Source organism: Drosophila montana, unplaced genomic scaffold (assembly GCF_035044405.1).
Source record: "Drosophila montana isolate Dmon_TW-CO22-7 unplaced genomic scaffold, ASM3504440v1 contig_1505_1, whole genome shotgun sequence".
Taxonomy (NCBI): Eukaryota; Metazoa; Arthropoda; class Insecta; order Diptera; family Drosophilidae; genus Drosophila; species Drosophila montana.
Genome location: NW_026996452.1, coordinates 5,366,869 through 5,394,369, shown reverse-complemented (window position 1 = coordinate 5,394,369; position 27,501 = coordinate 5,366,869). Strand labels below are relative to the sequence as shown.

Genomic DNA, 27,501 nt, shown 5'->3' with positions numbered 1-27,501 from the left:
CGACAAAAATGTAAGTATTTACACTATTCAAACCAATTAGCTTATGTTCGAAAATATTACTAATACTTACACGTCAAAATATGTACGAAAAATACGAGCTTTAAGTACCGGTTTTTAAAATTGAATTTTTTAATGAACTAATATTATGTGTGTGTATGTATCTTATTTATTGTATTAGTCAAAATGATTAGCTTACCATTGATAGTAGAGTAATTGTTCTTTCGACCGCCTAAACAAAACTTCCTTTTAAATAAGCTCTGTAATATTTTTCACGAACAGAGAATCATTTACAATATAATTGAATTTAGCTGATGTCCACACATATGTGTACAGAAATGTGTTCATGCAAACGGAAACAAGGCACATGGGGGATGCAAGATTGTAAATTTGACTACGTACTTGTATTTACTTACAGACATTATTATGCATACAAACGTATATAGATGTGATATTTGTTCTACAATTTGTTTGAGATATTCTTGTTCTCTGTGGTGCTCTATGCTGTGATTTGTGTAAGATTCTTTTAATATGTTCACGGGTGCATACATATAAAGATATTTACAATTTTAGCTGCTCTTTACGCTCGCTCTCTTCTGTATTCAATATAAATTCTTGTTTATACTAAAAATATCACTGTGTGCGTATGTAGTGAGTTTTTTTCATTGTACACATATATTTATATGTATGTATATTTAAATCCGTAGCATTTTGCTTTTTGCCCTCTGTACTGCAAAATATAGATCTTAAGGTAATATAGAGCCCATTTTGTTCGAAAACCAACTACAACTATTATTTGCCGATTTAGACTTCTGTTAGAGCTCAAGAATTTGCCAAATTTTGTTAGTCATTAAATTTTGTTTATGTACTTATTGTATGATGCGAAACTTTCGAACTAGTTTCTCAGGCTTGAAGTTAACTTGATGATGCAGTGTAAACTGTGTTAACATTTAAGTTGAACACTCATTTAATAAATTTCTATTATTGAATTCTTTGTTTACAGCACACGATGGATAAACGACGTAACACCTTGGACCGATTTCAACGCATAGCTTTTGGGCGTAAATCTAAGCCTTCAGTTTCCTCTGAAGCTGCCTCTAATGAAGGTTGTAGGTCATTCGGTCCAGATAAACAATCTGGTTCAGAAAAACAGTGTAATCTTTCCGAAAGATCAGAGCGTCTTAAAGAACTGACAGAGCTTTTACGTGGTGGCAACATTTCATGTGCCTCCTCTACGCCAACACCCCCACCAGTACCACCGCCCCGCAAGCCTAGAATTTCTCATAATAATTCGACGACTAGTAGTACCGAAACTCATGAATGTCAGTTATCAACATGTGGCCTAGTAGATTCGGATCCAGGGATGACGACTGAATTACTAAAACAGATCAGCACAAATAGCAACAAGAGTGGCAGCGGGAGTATTAGCGTGCCCGCTACAGCCGCACGTATCTTACACTCAATTAGACCAAATACAAGTCTCTCCAACTTGGAAGCTTTCATGATGTGCACTCGCGAGAAGTCTAAATCACCGCCACCCTTTGCAGAAGATGATGCGGTCGAGCCAACCAGTACCGAGTGGGCTTCACAGCTGTCCAGACCAGAATCTCGCATTGGAAGCAGCACTAGCACTCAGAAAGGGATATTGCCATTCCGTTCTGTTTCGTTTTCACAAATTGACTGTAAATCAACTTTGAGTGCTTTGCGCGATCGACTACGGCGGGATAAGGCAATTGAAACACCCCCTCCTATTCAAAACAACACCAAAACCATAGAATCTGCGGATTTGTTGTGCGATCGATCGCGTATTCCGGAACCAGGTTGGGTGCATATACCACTCAAGAACACGGGTTTATCTATTAATTTAAACTATGGGCAGGAGAAATCTCTTGAACATGTTCTAGAAGATGTGCCTGATATCATAGGAGAAGAAGATATATTTAATACTGACAATTGCAGTATCGCTGGTGCTTTACCAGCAACTGCTAGCAGTGTTATTGCGGCTCACGCGAAAATGGAGTCGCTTTCGGATACTATACCCTCGGAAGGAGAATATAATATTAACAAGGATTGTGCGACGATGACAGTAAATAGGAATTTAACGCCCAATATAGAGGAACCCAAAGTTGACTCGGAATTTAGTTCACCCAACATAGGCAAACTTCTAGAGGAACAGTGTCTGATTGAGTCGTCATCCGATAATATTTTACAAACAGCAACCACTTGCCTTATACCTGTCCCGGTTTATGAATGTGCAGCTCAAGAGTGGCTTGAAACACCCACTCAAGAATGGGTTGAGTTAGCTCCAGAGTTTGATATTGTGCCCGAAATAATACAGCCACCTGTCTCGCATGCGGCATGCAAAATAATGCAAACAGAAACATTAACAACTCTACCCAGCAATTTATTGCCAAGAATATCTGTGAGTCGGAGCTCAGAAGAGGGTGATGAATGTGGAAAAGATATAATATTACCCCACGCTGAATTAATGTCCGATCGACATAATACTTGCGATTCAGTGGAAAACCAGCTTCAACAGTGTAGCCAAGAAGACCTTGTTTTGGAGCTGCAGAGTTCAGACACAATAGCTACACCCAGGCACAGCACTGGTGAGCGTCAAAAGCGTTACTTAGACAAATCCACAAAACGGAAGGGCATGTACATAGATAATTCAGACTGGCATCAGCCAGTTGCATTAGATATTTCTGTTGCCAATTTTCAGGCGAATAAGCCAGATTCCACAAATGAAACACAGATGTATACCAATAGTCCAATCATGTTTGAAATGAATACACCAGAATTGGAGAAGGCATCACCTACATGGAGAAGATCAAATGAAAAGTCTCAACTACTAAGCAGTTTTAGCTGCCAAAGTAGCGAAGAAAAGGAAGATGCAACTAACAATAATACCAGCAAAACCAACAGCATCCTGCAAAATGATTCGCTGTCAGACACTGAAGAACGTGTTAGTTGGAGTCCAACTCCCAGCGGAGATTATGAAAATAAACGCTACTCAAAGCGCCCTCTCACTGTACGAGGCCCATATGGGCAAATGTTAGAAGCCGAGCTTAAAAAGCAAAATCGAATGAATTTTGATGAAATTCTTGAAGAAATACGCGACGCTGACAGGTAAGTTGCAGTATGTGTCAATTTTCTTAAAACTAAACCGATTTCGCCATAGACTACACCCGCGTCGTGAGCATAGCATCGTTGAGAGAAATCCCTTAGTTGGCTCAATACGTAGCAATATGCCACAATATTCTAATTCCATGCGTGTACGTAAGTCAAGCGCATACTTGCCAGTACCAACGCATGCACGCGCAGCTTCGACTCCTTCGCAAATTGAGCATGTAAATAAGCCGATTTCGTTGTCTGCCAAGGATCTTAACGAAACGATATTAGAAGCTGATAAGCAGCCGCAAAATCTGATAAAACGTGCCGCGTCCGAGACACCTACACCAAAAATGCATCATAGCAAGCGTAATAATAATGAAAACAAAAGTCAACATCACCATAACCATCACTATCACTCTACCAAGCGCAATGTTGAAGGCAACAATAGTAGCAGCAACAAACCAAAGGTTCCTTATTCTGCTGACGTACCACCAACAGCAGCTTTGCTGGCGGAACTGCTTAAGGGCTCCAGCGAAAACATGCTCTCCGAGCAGCGTCAGAAAATGATTGCGGTAAGTAACGTCCTCCTTGTATCTATTGTGTACATGTTACTAAAATCAGGGCAACGTAAATTGCAACGGTGTTGGGATAACACGTATTAAATTTGGTACTTGGTATTCTCATCGCTCATTGATCTTCATCTCTGAAGTTCTTGTTTTTAATAATCCCAAAATGTGTTAGTCATTAGAAATACCGTATATGTATATACATACATAAATGGTATATTGTTGTATTATTATTATAAATATATATATGTATATATATATATAGCCTGGCGCTCATGCATGTATATATATTTGTATATGCATAAGCGCCACGTTTTATAAATATTTAGGCATGAGCGCCAGGTTTTGTATTGTTTGAAGAGCATTTGTGGAAATAATTGGAAAATGAAAATGCGAATGTGCGCATGCTCCAACAATCAATGCGCATTGGAAATGTGTCACTGTGTTAGAAGAGAGCCTCTGAAGCTTGTTTCATCTCTTTGTTGGTCGCATGCACCGTGGTTAAAGCTAAAGCTTTTTCGGCTTATTTTGTTAAGAGACTCTCCATAGTGATTAGTTGTCTAAAGAATAAAAACTTGAATATTTATAATAACTTAAAGAGAATCAGTGTTTAGTCATGTCTAATTGTACCCAGCATCTAAAAACATCAGTTGATAACAAATTTAAAAACTCGAACTCTTCATTTTTACATTTAGTAAGTTCCTGATGAGAATATGCCACAGTTCGGTCATTTGTGGTTACATTTTAAATTTTAAATTTTAATTATGCGATTGGGCAGAATATTCCTTGATAAATACAAATTTTTAGACTAATGAAAAAGCATGTTCTATGCCCATATACTCTTTCTCGGACACTTGTCGCGTGCAGACCGTAAGTTTTGTATTCCAATTTTATCGTAAGCGTTAGCCTTGCTGGGGTGGCTGTTTTCACTTGGAATATAAAAAATGGAATTTAAGTGTGTATTTGGCACAATGGAATGCTTTTCAACGTGTTGAGTAGTACACTCCTGTGCAGCTAGTTGTATGCGCCATCAACGATATGAGTATCAAACCGCATCGCACACTCGCATATCTACACACTACACACACATTTATTATCGATGCTCTCCCGCGCAGCAACAGAATCTTCTCCGCCAACGCTGCTGCGCGCGTTTAAATTCCTTGTTTGCTTTTTGTACCTCAGTTGTATAGCGAAATTTTTCGTGTTTCGTTTGTTTTATTTTGTGGTGTTGTGGAAAATAGATTAATCTTAACAGTCACTCGAAAAATTCGATAACAATAACAATAAATCAATTAAAATACGTTAAAATTCGCGAAGTTATAGATATCAATAGTTTTTAAATAAATAATACAATGTTACTTTTTTAAAAAATGCCCTTATTTATATATAAAGTTTATGGGAAATTGTATGTACACGCATTTAAACATGTACGGATAAATTCAATCTATGTCAATGCAATCCTCGTTAATGACAAAAAATAGGGCCGGAGCTGAAAAAGAAATAGACAAAAAATAGATATGTATACAAATGTCTGTATCTAACTACATACATATGTACATATGTATACACAAAACCATTTAGACTACCAAACCAACCTCTTGTTGCGCCGCGCAACTCGAAAAATTGTAATTGTGTTGTGTTGTATTGCATGTGCACTGGGAAATCACGAATAAGGCTTTGATTTAAAAGGCAAAGCGCAATTAAATTAAATTTTTAGATTTTTTGTGTAGAATTGTACATGCAGTAATCCTCTTTGTTACTTCAAAATTGTTTGAATTTGACTATTATTATTATTTCACATATATATATGCATATACATACATATATGGTATGTATACCATATACATATACATACATACATACATGGATTCAATAGAATTTTATATATTTATATATACCATATACCCGTCTGCATATGTATAGTATAGTAATATACATATATAGTTGTAATGCACTGTTTCCTATATATATATGTGTGTATATAGGGATGTAAGTTCAAATCCATTAAAAGCACTTGTTTTTTTGTGGTACTTCTGAGTGAGAAAACACACAAACAACTTGTTTTGGCTAGAAAAGAAAAAAAGATAATAATTTATACGTCGCTGTTACAACTTAATAAATAACTCCACGAACTATATATATGAACATATGCTCGTGGGTTGTAGCTGTTCTCCCACTCGCCATCTACGCAGACTTATCCATGACCCTCATCACATCTCCTCTTCCTGCTCCTCCAGTATTACGATGCCAATGCGTTTCTTGTTTTGGAGCACTTAGTAGACCCATAACATGTTTTGCGATTTTAGTTACCTGCCTTTAATAAATGGAAGAACACGCGGCTATAGTTTGTTTCACCATATCTAGAACATTTTATTTTAAAAGTTAAGACAATAAATTATAACCTGATAGACAACCGGAATATTTAATGGTTTTATCGACAGAAAATATTAAAAAAAAAAACAGTGTTAAATTAATACAATATAAAAGAGAAAATATCGATTTAACAAATCACAATTTAAATTAACAATGTCGCACAACCGCGAAAATCTACGATTAAGTTTGCTGGATTTACAAGCTACCTTAACTGCACCTTCGAATACCATTGCTGCTTCTCTGTTGCCACAAACAGAAGGTTATGTGACACAGCCGCTTGCGACATCGTCGACACTGCCGGCTAGCAGCAGCAGTGTATCACAAGCTGTATCTCAGGCTACAACCACGGTGGCTCGGTTGAGTAAGGCTGGTTTTGGTACAGCGGGTCATCAAAATGACAAATATGATAGGCTAAAGAAAATGACTTCCATCACTTGCTCCGATTCCGAGGATGACTCGGAAAGGCGAGCACAGTTTGAAATAAGCAGCAAATGGAATCTGGGCGGTTATGATGGCGTAAGTGTGGTGGTAGTGATGACAATTGAATAACACTAAGTAGGGCTAAAAATATTTGATTGTAAAGCTTTGTATACTCTCATTTATAGGACACTCGTACCTACGTTGTACAAGAGATTTATCGGAATGAGCAATCATATGTGGAATCTCTGCAAACAGTTGTGCTTAAATATTTGAAAGTGTTGAAATCACCAGAACATGCAGGCATGATTGATACACGTACCGTTGATGAGATATTCTTTATGGTACCTGACATACTGGAAATACATGAGAAATTTTTGGCTGAGTTAAAACAACGCCTCGACGACTGGGATATACAGCAAAAAGTAGGAGATACGTTTATTGAAACGGTATATATACTTGATTTTAATATGTGTAGAAATATTAACATAAACATAACTTAAACCAAACATTACAGTTTTCAAAACTAGAGGTACTTGAGGTCTACACATCATTTGTAAACAACTGTAATCGAGCAAAAAATGCCATTCGTTTGATGAAGCATCAGCGACCCTCATTTGCCAAATTTTTAGAATCCACAGCTCGTGAGCACAAAGGAAAACTAACTCTGGACAACTTGCTTATTAAGCCAGTACAAAAATTTCCAAAGTACGTATAAATCCCAATTTTAATCTTCTTATAATGCTTATGTGATTCAATTTTAATTTTATGTAGCTACGAATTGCTCTTTCAACGCCTCATCAAGCATACAGATCACGATCATCCAGATCAGAAACATTTACAGGATGTGCTTAAATTGGTTCATGACATTTTGGTGCACATTAATTGCAAGGAACGTGAGATTATGGAAAATGGACAGCGTGAGGCAACTTTACGGGAATTGGAAGGCGTCATAGAAGGAATAACAGATTTAATAGCGCCAGAGCGTCAATTTTTGTTATTCGATTTAGTATCCATGCCATCGGGGCAGGGTGCTCGCAAGGATCGCGGTTTTTTTCTGTTTAATGATCTATTGGTTTTGACAAGTATTAAAAAGCGCAGTGGGACAATTAGGAAACCAAATAGCTCAATTTGCCCCGGCTCAGTGGCTACTACTTTGGACACTAATAAATATAAGTTCCTCACAAAAATTTCATTAGACTGCTTAGAGATTGTCAAGTGTAAGTTTTTATATATTTTATTATGATGAAAACACAATAGCCTAACCTACAATTGTATACAGCTAAAGATGAGAATATAAAACGCATCGTAAGCGAAATAGAAAACCTTAGCGAAGACAGCAATAAGCTACAGCAAATAACTGAAATCACGGCATCCATTAAGTATCCTCATCAGTATTTAGAAGACGTTATACGTGAACTGCATCGCGAAATTCAGCGACAGCTATCCGAGCGTCAGACAAATGACACACCGCTAAATATGTTGGAATTGACAGTTAGCTCACCGTAAGTACAAAAATACATATATTTCGATATAATTAATAAATAGTGCTGTTGTTTAAGGAATGGAAGTCAAAAGCTGACGGTAGTATTTAGCAAACCAGAAAGGCGTTCTAATTGGGAGGAGGTATTTATTGAAGCTAAACTAAAACTGGGTATGTTAACCAACAACAAGATATATTTTTAGTGGTTAAATTAATGTTTTAAATATGTTTTATTTTTACATTATTTCCCATATATCTTATTATCTGTAGCCGCTACACTTGAGCGACATCCCATTCCTGAATTCCTTACATCTATACCTATACGCAAAACACGTGCGGGTCTACAGTTTACTTGCGCGGCAGCTACGCTGAGCGATAAACGAGATGTTTGGGTGTGCAATAGTGATGGCTATGTGGGCCAAGTGTGCATTATGTCCTTACATCCGGAACCAAATGTAACCAGCTGTAATGGTGTTTGCAATGCACGGATACTTTGCGTAGCGTCAGTACCAGCGTACAGCAACACCCCTGAAGAACAACTAAGTGGTCAGGAGGATAAGCAACAGATATTGCGCTGCACTAGCACACTGTCCCATAGTTACACACAACAATTGCGGGATTATCGTAAAAGCATCTCGCCTATTGCACAGCCTGTTTTAGGATTAACAGTGTTAGAGAAGAAGAAAATCCCCACGTCCATTATTGGCAACGGTGCTGATGGCACCAGCAACAGTGATACTCAGCTAGATTTAAATCTAAGCTCCAGCGAAGATGAGGCGGATGTTGTTTCAGCTGCGCCACTAGAACAACGTATTCCTAGCCCTGCGCCTTCATTACATGCCACATATCATTTGCAGCAAGTAAGTATTTAAATTTCAAAGTATTTTGTGCAGTTGTAAAAGATTCATTTTAAGGACTCTAATCCCGATGAAAACGAATGCAATCAATCAACTATGTGGATTGGGACTGAAGACGGCTGCATTCATGTTTACAACAGTACTGATAATATACGTATTAAGAAAAATCGTATTAAAATCGAACATCATTCAGCTGTTTTTTCCATATTGTAAGTGCACATACGTACAATCGCTATCTATGCAACATATGTTGTATGGTTAGTGATACAATGAAGTACAATTGGTACCTATTTACTAGCTCCTGCATTACAGATACCTGGACAATCGTGTTTTCGTGTCCTTAGCAAATGGCGATATTTGTGTATATCTCAGAGATGGTGGTAAGATTTAAATATATAAAATTTAAATAATATAGTAAAACTGATTTGCCTTTCAGCATCTTCTTGGAATACATGCTCATCACATTGTCTCTCAATTGGTACAGTTTCGAGTCCAGTGACTAAACTGCTTAACGTTAATGGCAAGCTGTGGTGCTCCATACAGGGGATTATAAAAGTTTTAGATACTGAATCCTTTTCGGTATGAAACATAAAACTTTTTATTTGAAAAACAGCCTGGACGGCTTGGTAATGTTTTAATATTGCAGGTCGTTAATCAAATACAAATTTCTTCGGACTCAAAACCAATTACAAACATGACAGTTGCAAATTCTTTTGTGTGGATATCAATACAAAATTCAGCTTATATCAAGTGTTTTCATTCCAATACGTAAGTGGTATTATGAACTGTCTTGACCTCTAAATTATATACTCACTGTTTATTTAATTCAATAGCCACCAACTAATTACAGAAGTAAATCTTGCTCCTGCAGTTAATAAAATGTTGTCAAATTGTGACGAAATAATTAGGCAACATAAAGCCGCTTGCCTTCGCGTGACTTCCCTTCTCTGCTGCAAAGATCTCATTTGGATAGGAACCAGTGCAGGAGTTTTGTTAACAATACCAGCCCAGGGTTATGAAAAAGGTGCACACAATATAGTACCCACAGGCATACCGCACGGCCATACAGGGCATGTGCGATTCCTAACCTTTGTAGAGACACCGTCTCATGGGCTAGAAGGTAACTCGCAAATAATACCGCCTGCGACATCACGTGAAGCAGGAAGCGGCACAAGCGATGAGTACACTAAACCAGGGTGAGCCATGATTAGATATTATATTTATTATTTATATTTACAAGTTTTTATAAATTGTTTCTTGGCTGACAGTTCAACGAAGAACTCTAAGAAAAAATTGGAAACAAAAAATATACTTATTATATCTGGTGGTGATGGCTACGAAGACTTTCGCAATTCGGGTGCCAACTCACTAAGTGAAATTGCAGGTCGCGAGGACAGCACCAATCATTTATTAATATGGCAAATTTGAAGCAGAAGACGTAAAAATCGCTGGCGGTTATTGCTTTCGAGATGGAAAAACAACAACTGAGGTCGTCTTTAAATGTCCTTAATCTTTAAGCAATTGAAAAACTCAGAATTAAAAAGTAGACTGCGGCGATTTTTATTGTACTATAAACTATGCTGACAAACAAAAGTTGGCAGACCAGTGGAACAGTAACCACTAGTGTGTGTATTTGTATGTAAATTTTACAAGAATTGCATTGCTTATGGTATATAATTATATATATTTAACTAAATAGGTAGCAATGTATATAATTTTTGTATTGATAGAAGACTATATTAAAAAAAGAATTATGAGTGCCAAATATACACATTAATTGCGCCAAACATTCGGAATGAATTATTAAATATGTCAAATAATAAACCTATAGCTAGTTTCAATGACGTTTTATTCCATGCCCAATAAGCATAACTACAAACGCATATAAAAACAATATTTTTATAAAATATAAGAAATATGCAGACTAAATTATTTCCTATATTTATTATACACATATATATTATGTATGTATCTATATATATTTATATCTTAAATACCAATATTAAAATGTAAATATATATATATACAAAATTATAATACAATAAAAAATATCGCCCTTAAAATATATTAAAGGAAAAACGTTATCGAATTTATTCTAAAAGTAATCATTGAGTTCACATACATTCATTCTTTTAATAAATGAGCGAAAAAGAAAGTGAAAAAGTTTGTAAAAAACATAATGTTAACATTAAGTAAATTTCGATTTATTCAACTAGGTAACTTAATGGCGTTTTCAAAATGCAATGTAATGCAACTTTCATGCAAGTGAATTGAATTTCAAAAACTGACAACCCATACATACCAAGTGATATTCAAATGTTTGGGAATGTATCAACATGTGTGTATATTTTTCGAAATAACATATTACTAAGCTTGACTATTGCTAGCGATGCTTGCAGTATTAGGCATGATTGGAACCTTTCTCTTCAATACAAACAAATAATTAACTTACGGTCAAAAAAGTGTTGTTCTTTATTCTCACACGCATTGCCTAACAAGTGAGCTCACGCCATCTGTCTATATTTTTGTTAAAAAATGGTATCAAATTGTACTAGTGTTTGTGTATCTCTTAATGTAGTTAAACCATAGTATACATTTTGATTTAAAACTTTTTTAAATTAAATTAAATTAACAAACTGTTTTAAGAAAATTTATATAAAATAATTGTAACTTGCTAACTACAATAGACTTTTTACTTTAATTTTAATTTATTTTAATGGCATCTGACAATTGTTATCCTACCTCTATAAATACCAGCAGGTGTTAGAATAGAAATCGATACACTTATACCAGAATAAATCTGAAACAGATCTGTAATAATAGATTGTGAAACAATAACTTCCCTATACAAATTGCAAAGTAAGATTTAACAATACAAAAATTTAAATGTATAAATATTAATGTGTACGTTACCTGTTAAATAAACCAAATTTTCAAACTGCAGTTAAATATATAAACTTCTGTCAACTTTTCTACAGGCTCTCTATGTAGTGGCACCATTAATCCCATATTTAATGTATTCTTAAATTATACCATCCTAGGAGAAGTTGTGTTTCCCCAACTTTGACCGAACTATTTTTTTTCCCTTTCAGTTATACATGCATATCCATGGAAAGTTTCAATCTACTACCTTGAAGTCTACGTCTAAGTTATTTATTATATGTTTATTTGAAAATGAGTTTTAAGTGCAACAAAAACAATTAGAATCAAAATTGATATCCTTAAGCGCATTTGTCTATTCCACTTTTGATCTATCTGTGTTTTCTTTTACGTGTTAATCTTTAAAGCAATACAATTTAGCGAAATGATATTTGAATGCAGGATGTTTCTCCCTCGGAAACATTAAAATATAAATCACATTTCTCTTAGTATTGCGAGGACACAAGTAAATAGTAAATACAATATTTGTTTATTCGTTATTTGCAGGTTATTATTTACATAAAAGTTTAACCACCATTGACCTTTACAGGTCAACTTTATATTAGCATTTCATTAAAGAGGTCATTTAACGTTTGACATTTCGGGAAAATACAAGATAACTTGGGTATCGATCATTTTGAGCAAACGCTATATTGGTATTTAATTTTAATTGTCAACAAGTAAAATATGGCAGGAAAATTAAATTCACTATTTTGGACTTTATCATTTTTCGATTCCCGAGCCCGAGTGAATTGATTCTGGGCTATTTTTAAAATTTACGAACTCAATGTCAATTGTGATAAAGCTTGTAGCTTATAAATTTGGTGAATACATTGACAAACTAATTTGTTATACACAAATTTTGATTTTTCCTACTTTAGATATGCCTTATGACACAGTGATTTGATCCGACCAACCCCAACATATGTACTGACTGATGTCTGTAAAGCAGTAATTGAATTTACTACAGTAATATTCAAAAATTAAGCTATCGGAAATTGCTCCTTTGAATTAAATTTCATTTTGTTGTTGTAATAGTATATATTTACAATCTTGTGCGAGCGTCGGAAATTTCCCATATGCAAGCTAAGTATATTTATTCACACATTTCTTAATTCTCCCTAGGGACAAATCATTAGTAGAGCGTAAAAATAGTTATGTTGTCATAATGTGACTCATAATATGAAAATAGTCAGGCTCTGTGGTAATAATTTGTTGTATCCTGTGACGCTTTGCAATAAAATAAATTATAACATGTAGGTGCGTCCATACAAAGTAGAAATTATTCAACTACCTAACTAACTAACCAATGAATGTAAATATTAACAATATGCTTTAAGGTTTCTCTTCATTATTTAATTGGTTTTTGTTTTGTATGCGTATCTCTAAATAAATTAGAATTGTTTGTTGGGGGTTTTAAGAAAATTAGCCGATAATGTTAAGCAAATAATTATATATAACAAGCAGAAAGAGTCATCTCCCATAAGCATAAACAGCCAATTCAAGATTGCCTTAGTTTTGCTCCGTTGTAGAAATGAAATGCCATTAGAGTTGGGCTACATATATACATTTTAGCACTTTTGTAGTATAAAATCGGGTCAGATGTCATTCGCATACTACATTTATAATCATGTTAGACTGTACGATGATTTGTTCAAATTACGAGCATACATTTTACTTTATTAGTGTACTTTGTTTGCTTAATATATTAGCTACAATTTAAACGAACGTAAATACTTATATATCAAAGCGTAAAGAAGGAGTCATCTTCGATAAGCGTAAACAGCCAGAGATCGTTTGAGTTTTGCCGAGATGTAAAAATTAAATGCCTATAGAGATGCTTAATACACTTTAGCACTTTTGTTGCATATATAAGCAGATACGTAAGATTTTATTTGTATCTTAAATTTATAAATATGGTATGCTTAAATGTTGGAATACATTGTTGTTAATAATTTTATTTGCTTAATATAGTAGCTGCAATTAAAATAAAAGTAGCCAAATTTATTCCAGACATTGCATCATAAAAAATGCGCATGCGCGTAAATATAACATACATACCTTTCGTTAATTCCTTTAACCTACGTTCCACAGTATGTTTTCCACTATTGGCGACATTACAGAAATTTAAGTTAATCTATTTGTTCAATGTTTAGTTTTCTATTTCCTACAAAACTATAGTTTTTATTACAATCTTAACTGTACACTATAGAGCATACTATTAAACTGCATTCTAAAAGATTTTACTATAAACGTATTTATGTGTACATAAACATTTTAAGGCACACATACAAATATTGTTTTAAAATACAACGTATTTTTCGTTATAGCGAAGCTTTGAAAAGTAAATACGAGTCTTCAATCGCGATAGAAGGATTAACACCAGGCTACACTGTACTGTATAATCTAAAATAGGCAATACACATATATAGCACATATATATAAACGGGTCCCACATATTGGAAACTGTTGCGGTATGCCGCTTACAAAGCAAATACAATTTCCCCCACATACGCACACTGGGAGACGTGAAGAACACTCGTGGCATGTATCTTTCGTGTTCAAAGGCACACTTACAGATACATATATTTTCTCTGTTGTGTTACGGTTGTCAAAGCAGACGGCAGTTTTGGAAGAGCTCTGAACCGATGCAGTCGCGTCTATAATTTCGGCTAAGTCGATGTGGTATTTAAAAAATCGTTAGCTAAACACATCGAGTTGATGAAATATTTACTTAATGGAAACTTTTAATAATAATTATAATAAGCCCTGTGAAGTAAAATAATACCAACTTTGCTCTGAAAAGCACCAAAATAAAGACGCTGCATTCAAAAGTTAAATATTTATAAAAACTTACCAATGACCTATACAGGCAATGTTCAAATTACAAAATGTGAAATATAATTTAGAATGATATCGAGTTGACAAGACTCATGAAACGGATGCGTAAAAATTAAAATGTACCAAATGAGAAATTTCGTAAATACCTGGGTGTATAAGTTATCCTATATTAACTCTTTATACATCAAGCATAGCATTACCATCGTCTCGAGAACATTTAGTTAAATGTCTGACTGGGGTAAAACTATTGCTACTGCAATGTTAGTGCATTGAACATATACATATGCACATACATATGGGAAAATGCTGATAATAATAATGGACAAAAGCCATTATAATTAACACAGTAAAAATAACATAAGTGAAAATATCCAACAAGAAATGTCTAATAAATAATAAACGTTACAATTTGCTAAGGTAATGCTTTCATAATTATAACTTATAGGTTAACAAAATTTTTAGACTTTAAGCTAATTTTCACTGACTTCAAGTCTCCTTGAATGGTTGATTAAACTCGAATAATATGTGTGGAAGAAGCTTCTAGCCAATATGAATACCTAACAAATTATATTCGAACTTGTCAGAAATTGACAAAATTTTACAACATTTTCAAAACAAAAATTACAAATTTATAAGTAGAGTAAAAACGCATTTAACAATATCATTTTATCCGCCAAATAAAACTCATATTGTAGAAATAAAAACCGATGTTCCACCAGCTGTTGTAGAAGCTATTATTGACAGCTGGCCATTTTAATAGCATTTTAGCGCTCAGATTCAACCCAAATAAATTGCCTTCTTATTTTTGCAACTATTTTTTTATAAGTATGTATATACGTGTACAGACAATCAATTTTGATACACATAAGTATTTATACATAAATGAAAATGTATATATGTATCGTTCTTTTTCGCTGGAATTACGTGTTTGCATAAAAATATCCATTAGAAGCTTATAATGTAATAAATGTTTTTTTTTTGAATTAGGTAATAAGGGAATGACGCCAGCTTCACTCTGCCCTTTAAAGTAAAATAGCAGAAAAAGTTGTAGATATGTATACAACAAAAACGAAAGGGAAAATTTTCCTAACTAGTACATGGCCATATGCACACATATATACATGTCGTACAATTTATGGGTTATAGTTTTAAATTTACTTTCTAAGTGGTGTGACTATTCTTTTGAAAATCTTTATATATTGATCGACTTGAGACAATCGATTTTGTATTCAAAGCATATTTTGAAAATTGTCGTTCGTGCGTATGATTAAATTTGAAACCTTCATGGGACCTTCATGCGTATCGAACAACAGAAATTACCAGTTGGTACCATTCTATTTTATACACGATTTATCTTCCATAATAACCAAATTTATATAAAGCAAACAAAATATAAAGAAGAAATACGCAGTATGCATATGTGTAAAAATGAGGGTTTATAAATAATTGCATTAGGAAATCGCTTGATTTGTTATCATATGTGCGATAAGAAACTCTATGACAATGAATACTTTGTGGCATATGTGTGTACCTACATATATAGGTTTTATTCAAGAGTTATAGTGATAGATTTAAGTTTAAAAACTCTTTAAACAAAGCAGAGTAAAGAAAAAAGTATATGGGCGTAGGTAATACAATGTAAAATTCGCTAAAGACATTAACGCTTACATAAGGTTCTCTCTTTATATACTTATGAACGCCACTTTGTCTATATCACTTTTGGTTTTAATTTGCTTATCACACACCTATGTGTACATATGTATGCACCTATATACGCAATAGCAATCTGCGACAGCCACGGCATTTGGTAAACGCTATCAGACGAAAAATAAATAATACTTAATTCCACATTATTGTTATTGGCAGCGTCGAAAACTGTCGGTTTAAGGCAGACCGGGTTCTTTTTCATTATTCCATCAGTTTACTATTATTGGTCGGTTACACCCCAGGGGCCCCCGAAAACTCATGCATTGTACATATTCCCTAAAAAAGAGTCGGAAATTCCCTTTATACGTTATTTAAATTAATAGCCAAACGCCTCTTTTAATGGTGTTTTTGGCTGTGTTCATTAATCGTTTTCACTTTGTTTGTCGTTCGAAAAAAGTTTACTGTATAATTTAGATTTTATGTCAATGTAACTTATTATAACTCTGTACTGAAAACGTTATAACGATCGTTTATAAATTGTTGTTCTACTAGTAGTAAGGTGTAGTCGCAAGGTATAATGAAATTGTAAAACAGGTTCACTAATTGAAAATGAAATGAATGAAAAATGAAAAAAATACATGTGCCCATAATAGAACTTATTCTTTTTTTTTATCATCGTAGGGCATCGTTTGAAGATAAATATATTTTAATATAACCAACATGAAAAATGATGACGCTAAAGTATTCCAATTTCAATGGCAACTTGAAGTTATCGGGTATAAAAATCTACAAAATCTCCCAATGACTGTACAGCTTGAACTATGTCAATTCAACAATAATACATACTGTTGACTCTGATACAGCATATATGGCTCTGCATTCACAGTTGGAATATCAAAACGTTTTACTTCCACCACTGATGTATGTGGCCACTACATTCCTTGCCACAAGCGGCGTTATTGGATTGCAGCAAAACGTTTCTATTGGTTACGATAACTTTCTAGAAACATGGACTATTGGCAATCACAGTTTGTCACCAACGTCATATACGTCTGGCATCCCTTCGGTGCAGTCAAAACTAAATGACTCAGGAAATTTCGGAGATTCAGTGCCTACCCTAACATTTTTCAATTACTACAATGAATCTACAGCGACGGCCGAATGGGCTCACTTCTACGATCTCGTTCTTTCATGGCAGGGCATTTGCTTGATTGCTGTGTTCTGCACGTTTATCATTGTCACCGTTATTGGCAACACACTCATTATATTAGCTGTTCTGACCACTCGAAGACTTCGAACGGTTACAAACTGTTTTGTTATGAGTTTAGCAATAGCTGATTTACTTGTAGGGATTTTCGTTATGCCACCAGCAGTAGCTGTACATCTAATTGGTAAGCAATTCCACCAATCGAGTATAAATATACACATACACATGCATTTATTTAAACGAAGATTAAACCGCATTTTTGTCGTATAAAAGATCCATTTAAACTACAGTATTTTCTAAGCTCATTCCGTTGCTTTTTTCAGGTTCCTGGCAACTCGGCTGGGTACTCTGCGACATTTGGATATCTTTTGATGTCTTGCTGTGTACAGCATCTATTTTGAGTTTGTGTGCCATCAGTGTTGATAGGTATTCCAGTTTAAAATAGCACGGCTAACTTGTTAACAAAAAAATTTTACTTTTTAGATACCTTGCTGTTACACAGCCACTTACTTATTCTCGGAAACGACGTTCCAAGCGCCTCGCGCTTTTAATGATTCTTATTGTTTGGATCTTGGCATTGGCAATTACTTGTCCGCCCATGTTAGGATGGTAAGAAAATAACACCTATATAACTAAAAGAAAATAGTGAATGGATAAATATTAAGACATGTATGTATACTAACAGCTACGAAATGTTATGTTCGAAATGTTAGACTATACATATTCATACATATTCATGGACGACGATTAACGCACGCAAGCTATTTACTTTTCATAAATTTATTGTTTATCAAAATGTACCCAGCATTATTAATATTCAATAATTCGTTAAATATTCATAACTTCGTATGTAATATTCATAACTTTTTACATAGGTATGAACCTGGACGCCGAGACCTAAGAGAGTGTCGTTACAACCAAAATGAAGGCTATGTAATTTTTTCAGCGATGGGTTCATTTTTTATACCAATGGCTGTTATGATTTATGTTTATGCCAAGATTTCTTGTGTGATTGCAAAAAGACACGATAATATGACTGAAATTAATGTTCATAACAAGGTAAGCATTAAACGGAACATATCAAAAAATGTATAAGGAGTAGAATTCATTAAAGTAATAATAATAATAATAATAATAATAAAAATAATAATAATAATAATAATAATAATAATAATAATAATAATAATAATAATAATAATAATAATAATAATAATAATAATAATAATAATAATAATAATAATAATAATAATAATAATAATAATAATAATAATAATAATAATAATAATAATAATAATAATAATAATAATAATAATAATAATTATTATTATTATTATTATTATTATAATAATAATAATAATAATAATAATAATTATTATTATTATTATAATAATAATAATAGTCATACTAATAATAATATTTTTATAGGTAAATAATATGTATATGTTTACACCAATGCCGTAAATTATCCGTGAGATATACAAAATGTATTATAAGATTACGTTTTGGTATTTATGATACCAAGCAAAACGCGACTATTTTTAAAATTTATATTTCATACACAGAAATTTAAACGGTACACCGCCGCCGACGTTGAAAATGAGTTCTCTGAACAAGAACATAGTACGGGCTACAAAAGCAAACAGGCTACTGCGCAAACATTCTTCAACCAAACAATTTCCAAGGATCTACATGAAATCGTACTTAGCGATAACGACAATCTTGGAGTACCAACATCAGGTGGAATTCATGGTGAAAATTGCCAGACCTTGTTGGCTCTGCCATCAACCCATAATGCTAGTGGAAAAAACAGTTGCTATGAATTAACTCGACCATCTTCATTGTCTCTGAAACGGACGTCTACCGCTTCTACGACTATAACCACAATGGCAAGCGCTGTAGGTCCCAGCAGCAGTTTATTAGATGCGCCATGGCAAGCCCAGCCACAACAACAACCGCACACTCACAGCTTTCGGCATTCGCATCTAAGTGTGGGTGGTGGAGACAGACTGCGTGGCCACCATAATCATCCGTCTGCAGGGTCAGGAACGGCTGATGTTTCCACCACTACTTCAACCAATATTAAATCTCTGTCGAACCGCATTACATCCCTTAAAAAGGAAAACAAAACAACCCAGACACTAAGCATTGTCGTTGGTGGGTTTATCGCCTGCTGGCTCCCGTTTTTTGTCTACTATCTTATAACACCGTTTCTGGCCGAGCACCAAGTCAGTAGCACTTTGGCCAAGGCTCTTACTTGGCTCGGTTGGTTCAACAGCGCTATCAATCCTTTTATCTACGCATTTTATAGTGTCGACTTTCGTGCCGCCTTTTGGCGTTTAACCTGTAAACGATTTTTTAGTGACGACCAAAAGCCCCAATTTCCCACAAACACAATGTCTATTAGGCGATAGTCGTGGCGTGTCGCCCCCTTACATTCCTCCCGTACAACCACAGAAATGATGATATAAGGGATAGGGCTTGGCGACATGGCAACATTTCCTAAGCTACTACCGATATTGCTTTTAGATTATACAACTAGAAATTGCTATAGACACAAAATATCTAAATATATATTATATATTTATAGACCCTAACGTGCTTGATATGGTTTGTTGAAGTTTTATTTAAAGAATATTATTTATATATTTCTACGATGCTATGTGAAAAAAGTATTAGCCAGCTTTCATTTAACATTAGCATGTAGACATAGACACATATGCATGTTTCACTCTAAAAATGAGCATACGAATAAGCACGTGTTGCAACTGTGCCTACGTTGCTAATCAACAATACAAACCAAATTTTAGACAAAGGTCACTATTAATATTTTTGGTTTATATATACATAGTATATACAAAAACTGAATATATGTATATATTGTTAAATAGGAATATCTATACACATTTTGATATCTTACCATCCTTCTAATGAGATTTTCTTCAAAACAACAACAACTTCCATAAGAAACATAGTAGTATTGTTCTTTGTATATATAACAGTTGAAAATAAATATATACACGCACTACATTTAAATTGTGATTTAGCCCTAATTAAACCTAATTACATTTAAAATAAAGATTTTGTGACATTTCTTAGATCCATTTTGGGTGGCATCGTAAATAAAATGCCGAAAAGAAAATAGAAATTGCAGTCAATTGTGAATAAGTAGAAGTAATCTTAGCAACTATCTATATATATATATTCTTAGTAAAAATCAAATATGTACATTTACAGTATATCAAACCAATTTATATATGCAAATGCTTAGGAAATCCAAATTTAAAATTCCTGCTCACCGACAGCATAATAGCATTTTCATAATATTTCTTATAAAATACCTAGTGACATACTAAACGGTGACCAGCGCGTAGCCAAGGCGTAATGGCTACAAATCGGACGAAACTCAAAATTTCGCCTTTACAACTTACATTTATCATCAAAAAAGGCCGAATTTTTATTAAAATCCTTTAAAATGATTTTGAAGCCGATCGGACGGTCAACCAAAAACTTTCATACAAACATTTTCCGCTAATTTACCTCTATTACGGGTGGAATTCGCAAAATCGCCGAACCACGTCTCCATTGAGTTTTTTTCATAAACATCTTTGGAAATGAAATTAATCTCATCACTTCACTCACCAAATCTTTGACCCTCATTCATAAACACCCCCTAATTAAGTTGTCTTAGCGTGCACCTCCATCACATAAGGTAACTACAGTGGAAACTTCAGCTACTTAGCTCTTACGGTTTGGGCTGTGCGTTGATCACCAATCAGTCAGTCAGGACAAACTGTTTATATATAGTGATAAATTTTAATTTGTGTTTTACAATGAAGTAAGAATTTAGTGATGCTCTTGTCTAGCGCTGCGTCTAAGGTAGAAGTTAGTATTTGTTCAGAGATTTGTACACTGTGAAAGTGATGGTATATATATTATCGTTTTTTCGTTAACAACTTTATTTTTCCTTATATAATTCTAAGGCCAAGATTGAACGGTTACAAAAGTAATATCTCAATTTTAAATTGAACAAAATATTTTTTAACTTATTTATGTTGGCTAGAATATTAGTTTGACCCTTTTTAGTTTTCCTTAAGATTGGTTTTTATAAATTATATATAACACATGCATATACGAGCAGGCTTACGTGTTTATGGTGACCACCTTTTCTTTTGTGGACTTAAAAAGTTAAGTTATTTAAGAAATGCACAACGCATAAAAAGGGTTTTTTCAACTTACAAATGGATACTTCTAATCAAGACGGCTAGTTTTATTAGAATGCCTCTAGAGGTATTTACAAGTCTTGAGTAATAGATCAACTTTTTAACCAAAAATGTACATATTTTTTTTTAAGGGCCAGAAATGCTTCCGTTAGCCTATTTGAATAATTAAACTTATATGTTCTCCAATCTGGGTATGAAAAATCTTGGAGCCGGGCACCATTGAATAACCCACTCTTAATTTTAAAGGGAACAGTGATATATTTTTTGTATTCTATAAAATAATCAAATTGCGTAATTTAATTTCTGTATGTCGTATGCTTTCGGAGATATCCTATTTTGAAGAAGTCAGAAGCAAATAACAAAATTGAATATACTTAATTTTCGAATGGTAACTTAGCCCTATATCTGTCTTATCTGAGGGTAGAGCATGTACAAGCTCTGGGCTCATTATCAAATGGATAATCCATCTCAATTAAATGCATCTACGTTAATAAGTAAATATAAGTAAATAAATTAGCATTTAAATAAATATATTTATTTTATACGTGCTCTTACCTATGTTTTAATTTAAATAAAAATGATGGACTTTGTAAGCAATTAATATAGACGCAAATATGTATGATTTTATTGTGGGACTTAATGCTTTAGGTGCGAAACAGGTTCATACGATTTCGAGCCAGTTTCTGCTTGCAGATTCGCCGAAATGTTAAACGCCAAAACGCAGCTCGAAAATCAGGATTAAAGGCATAAATAAATGGATTAATGGCACAGTTTAGCCAGCCAACCCATGTAAAAAATGACATAAGACTTTCGAGTTTTTTTAACTGCGGCAGAAAGGGTATCAACAAATAGTAAGCAAAAAATGGCGTCCAGCAAGCAATCAGACCTCCCATAACAATGGTAAGGGTTTTAGTCGTTTTGGTATTTTTGATTTTTGTTGATACTCGCATTGGAATGCGATGACTTGCTAACTGTCTTTGAAACTGATGTAATGTTGTTGACGACCTGTTGGGCCCGTTATTATTTATCGTTTCTAAAGATGTGCCAGCCAGACATTGATTTTCTTTGTAATACAGTGCTGGTATAGACAAAGCGGACGCACATTTTGCATGATATCTACAATTGTTTGACGACATTCGTGAAAATTCTATAAGTTCATAGAATGTCGGTTGATGTTTGAGTTTCATTCTTTTATCGCCCAATTTAGTGTCCTGGCATTTACCGCATCTAACGTGGTTGGTGCTTAGTATGGGATTTACATGGGTACTTATTACACTGCAACGAGCTTCACAACATGGTAAACATTTGTGCGGGTTACAACGATAATGTTCAGATTCCAGGATAAAGTTGTCGCCGTCTAAATCATGATCAGCCGTGCGTTCCGATTTCTGGCCGAAAAATGAATTATATAACTATATAATGATATAAATATATTTTTGGAATACTTACTGCATCGCGTACAATCCGCTGTCGTCGTGATGTCAGAACATAACCAATCCTAACGTAAACGTACAACATGACAGTGAGGGGGATAAAAAACGAACCCATTGCTGAGTAAACGACATATCCTTTATTCTGATTGTACCGACAGTCAACAAAGTCTTTTTGATGACGGTTCCTACCCGGTTCATACCTGAATAAGTAAAATAGAGAATGATAGATAGTTTGTTATTAGATAAATACTACATTTTGTATGAGATGCACATTATTTTCAAAATGTTTCTTAAATATTTTTCCTAATTTAAAACTCACAAAACTAAATATGAGAAATATTATCCTTAAGAGTGCCCATACGTCACTATGTTTATATGAGCATATGAGCATACTTACCAGCCAAGCATGGGGGGACAAGTGATTACAAAGGCCAGTAACCAAACTCCAAGAATCATTAAGAATGCCAATCGTTTGCAACGCCATTTTTTCGAATATGTCAACGGTTGTGTCACTGCGAGATACCTAAGTACAAAGCAATAAAAACAGAGTAAATGAAAACAAAAACCAAGCGGCATATTGTGTATTAAGCTGTTAACAAACGTCCCTAGCAAACAGCGAAGCATGGCGTCAGCTTGGAAATGCCATTTAAATGTAATTGAAACTTCCAACAAAAGAAGCGAGCACTACGTACCGCCCACATTATTACCATCGGGCTCTCTATACTATTTCATTCTTTGCCCACGCCCTGTTACCTTTAAACGGCATGCTCAGAATGGGTCAATAAAACATTTTTTGCAGAGTATTTTCACCTTTTTATACGTCCATGACGTCATAACAATGAATTACCTTTTTTATAACAACGAATTAACGCACGACATAAGGATTTTATTAGCTAAGGCAGGTATACGAGTTTTCACATATATTAGTCATGAACATTAATACTCCTACCAAAGGGTGCATGTACTCGAACATACATCTATGAGTATAATTTATTCGCGACATACAGAGTGGGGATAAGGAACTGTTATGCTATTTGTACTGCTCAAGATATCGAATTTATAAATATTATCAATTATTTAATACGAACCTGTCTAAGCTAATGGCACATAAACTAAGAATAGACGCCGTGCATAGCAATATATCGAAGGAGATCCAAAACTCGCAGAGCAGCCAGCCAAGTTTCCATGAACCTGCATAAAGAATACATATAGTATATTAAAAATAAAAAAGACTTCACAAAATAAAAACTATCTTTGACATCCAGTATAAGAATTTAATTATTTATTCAGTAAACTGATGATTTAAGTACGCATTTAGTAAAAAATTAAATATAAATGGTTTACACAATGTACTCCTTAATTCGATGTTTTCACGACAATCAACGTGCAGAAATTTATTATGTTTACCCCAGGCCTTACCAGCTTAAAGTATGTAAAACCATGTTATGTTTGTAAAGCTTGAATGGAAATTGTTACTCCCAATTCACAAAAGGGCTGGAAGGCAAAGTTTTTGTTTTGTTTTACTTTAACCGAATTCGTTTGGCGTCTAAAACAACTTGCGCCTACCCATACTATGTACTACATCTTTACACTTTAAGGGATTGTACAGCTCTTCATTTTTTTAATTTGATTATTTGTTTGTAAAAGGTTGCCCTTAAAAGGAGAAAGTTTTAATGCCTGGCACTTTAGGAATCATAAAAGCATGTAATTAAATTTTGAGGTACCCTTGGCTACTGACTATTTTTTACCGTAGCGTAAGTTGTTAAAATAATTATTTTCGTTAGTAAACACAAATAATTTTGATAAAAACTCATGTGCAATGTACAATGGGTCACCAAATAAAAAAAGTTCATACAGTATCCGCACATACTGAAATTGTTATGCATGAAATTATCACAAAGTGCAAGTAAGACCTTGGCAAAAATGCGCACACCTAATTTGATATTTTATAAGGTCTCTCGTCACAACAGATGGAAAAACCTACATCCAGAATTCTCTCATATATAAGTAGCGGTTTTTTGCCTTTAACTTAAAATAACACAGCAAAAATATTACAATATTTTAGGTAAGAGTATTCAGTTATTTTTTAATATAAATACATACCAATGACGTGCAAGGCTACTGCCGGTGGCATAACGAAAATGCCCACAAGTAAATCAGCAACCGCCAAACTCATCACAAAGCAGTTTGTAACGGTACGCAGTCTTCTGGTGGTTAAAACAGCTAATATAACAAGCATATTTCCAATTACAGTCACCAATATCAGTAGTAAGAAAATAGCCACAGCTATAGACTTTGGCCAGGCCATACTTTTCAATGATGAGTTCATTATTTATAAAAAATCATTAGAAACTCAGTTGATAGACATTTTAGATACAAATATCTCAAAATTTGTTTATGTTGTATATTTCGCGCATGGTTATTACGATTATAAATATGGTTGGCAAACTATCATCTGTACTGATAACCTAAATAAAAAAATTGATAAAAGATTATCATAGAATTAATAGAGATAAAGAGCAACTTACATATATACATACATATGTAAAACCCACATGTTCCATCTATGCATTTCGACCAGGCTTGCCGCAGATTTTAATCCCTTATAACTTTGTGATTCGAAGATGACATGAAAATATATAACATAAAGGAGTACTCAGTTCATAACTGTCCTACCATTCTATACTAAGCATACATGTGTATACGAAAACCCATGCTAGCACACCAACCAATCTGATTCTTTTACCCACGAAAAATAAGTTTTAAAAACCTTCTTGCTTTATTTTCAGCAATTGATAGCGTCAAAAAATATTGTTTATTTGGACAGACAACCAGACGGACGAAAAGCAGAAAGGACATTCCACAAAAAGAACATTCTCCCTATGACTTTTAAACAGATGATATAAACTTACTTATGTTATTCTGTATTTAACCTTTATTCAACAACGGTAAATCCATAGCTTATAAGTTTCTAAGAAATATTCATATTCAAATTGTTAGATTGACACACCTGTTAAACAAATTTGCAATACAAACAAACTTACAAAGTTGTCTATATTTACAATTGAAAAATGTTGTATGTACTAACCATTACTATTCTTATAACTAATTATTTAATATATTTTTTAACCCGCTATTATTGGATGATTCACATGTATATCTATGAGCTAGTTGCATTAATATTAATTAAATATATTTTCTTTTTATAATCCTAAAGATGTTTTAAAACACTTGTATTATAAATATAGAAATTACCAAAATATTTCATTAAGAAAAAATAAACTCTAGAGATTTTTTATACACCACACAGTTGGTTTTAGCACACGTTAATTACAAACTGACAGAGCAACTTTTCGACGTTTGGATGGCGCTGGTACTGAGCGCAGCCACTGCTTCGTATGAGCATTATTTTTTTTTATTGGCTGCTAAAGTACACAAAACGCAGCGCATTGAGCCAACATGGGAGAATTCATTAGCTATTCAACATTTGCGTTTTGTTGCTTTTGGAATTTGTATTATTATTTTTAGCATTATTAAATCGGCCGAACACATTGATGTTTGTAGCTGTTTTGTTTAGGAAATATTGAAAATTTTCTGAAAATTGCTTTACATTTTATAAGTAGAAAACAGCTGAGGTGTTAACAAATAATCTTGTTTTATTCTAGTTATTTACCTGGATGAACATATATTTCTAATTATATTTGATATGGTGCGACAAAAGTTTACAGTTCGAGTCAAAAGCAACAAAAAGCAACAAAAGCAAGTAAAAGTAATTGTAAAAACACAATGGTCATGGGTTTGAAAAATTGGTGTCTCCACATGAAGCGGTGTCAACTCGTACAATTGCGTCATTGTTTCTTTATTTCTTTTTTTGGCAAACTGTCATTACCCAATCGCTAAGAGAAACCCCTATTACTTTTTGAGCAAAGAAAGAATTGGTTACAGGGAGAATAGTGAAGCTAGTAAACCAAAAGTTGTTCATGCAAGAACTTAATTTTCGACCAAACGTTTCTATCGTAGCAATATGTCATAGTGGTCCGATATTAATAGTAATTTACATAAGGATAATATTAAAGTTAATAATTACAACTAATATATACTGCCTCTAATAGAAAGACAGACTTATGCAAAGTTTCAAGATGTTAGCTTTAAAAGTGAGAAACTCTTTGCAGACAGACGGGCGGACAGAAGGAGATGGCTATATCAACTTGACTCTTGATACTGATCAATAATATTTGTACAGTAGGGGGTCCGGGATGTCTCCTTCTATGAGTTACACATTTTATGAAAAAATAAAAAAGCTTCTACAATGGTATATAAACGTCGCCCAAGGGATTTATTTTCCAAAACAATGAAAAATGTGTGAGTGTGAGATTGAGTGTCAAAGAGTGTAAGTTTTCCATATTTTCCATATTGCGCTGTGCGTT

At 33.9% G+C, this 27,501-nt stretch overlaps 3 protein-coding genes across 8 annotated transcripts; 2 read left to right on the top strand and 1 right to left on the bottom strand.

Annotated features, from left to right (window-relative positions):
* LOC135439026 (rho guanine nucleotide exchange factor 17) lies at positions 1-11,748 on the top strand. Of its 2 annotated transcripts, XM_064697630.1 has the most exons (15): positions 1-10; positions 1,001-3,126; positions 3,179-3,683; positions 6,656-6,916; positions 6,985-7,175; positions 7,242-7,687; positions 7,750-7,972; positions 8,030-8,121; positions 8,221-8,810; positions 8,865-9,016; positions 9,120-9,187; positions 9,244-9,386; positions 9,454-9,575; positions 9,641-10,003; positions 10,076-11,748. In XM_064697630.1, exons 2-15 carry the CDS (start codon positions 1,007-1,009, stop codon positions 10,233-10,235), a joined length of 5,436 nt encoding a protein of 1,811 aa, XP_064553700.1. In that variant the 5' UTR covers positions 1-10; positions 1,001-1,006; the 3' UTR covers positions 10,236-11,748. The 2 variants fall into 2 exon arrangements, with proteins under 2 accessions (XP_064553700.1, XP_064553707.1); XM_064697637.1 differs by lacking the exons at positions 1-10; positions 1,001-3,126; positions 3,179-3,683 and adding an exon at positions 6,189-6,566.
* Positions 11,749-13,861: 2,113 nt separating this feature from the next.
* TyrR (Tyramine receptor) lies at positions 13,862-25,995 on the top strand. 5 transcript variants are annotated; one of them, XM_064697595.1, is made up of 7 exons: positions 13,862-13,980; positions 14,057-14,984; positions 16,896-17,605; positions 17,745-17,847; positions 17,905-18,030; positions 18,297-18,480; positions 25,864-25,995. In XM_064697595.1, exons 3-7 carry the CDS (start codon positions 17,083-17,085, stop codon positions 25,978-25,980), a joined length of 1,053 nt encoding a protein of 350 aa, XP_064553665.1. In that variant the 5' UTR covers positions 13,862-13,980; positions 14,057-14,984; positions 16,896-17,082; the 3' UTR covers positions 25,981-25,995. The 5 variants fall into 5 exon arrangements, with proteins under 5 accessions (XP_064553665.1, XP_064553673.1, XP_064553649.1 ...); XM_064697603.1 differs by lacking the exon at positions 25,864-25,995 and adding an exon at positions 18,847-19,125 and having other exon boundaries at positions 13,866-13,980; XM_064697579.1 differs by lacking the exons at positions 13,862-13,980; positions 25,864-25,995 and adding an exon at positions 18,984-22,242 and having other exon boundaries at positions 14,072-14,411.
* On the bottom strand, positions 21,712-25,480 carry TyrRII (Tyramine receptor II). Its single transcript, XM_064697618.1, has 5 exons — positions 25,178-25,480; positions 24,163-24,265; positions 23,472-23,597; positions 23,091-23,274; positions 21,712-23,029 (listed from the first exon to the last, which is right to left on the bottom strand). The coding sequence occupies exons 1-5, from the start codon at positions 25,401-25,403 to the stop codon at positions 22,286-22,288; spliced, it is 1,383 nt and encodes a 460-aa protein (XP_064553688.1). The 5' UTR covers positions 25,404-25,480; the 3' UTR covers positions 21,712-22,285.
* Positions 25,996-27,501: the final 1,506 nt, after the last annotated feature.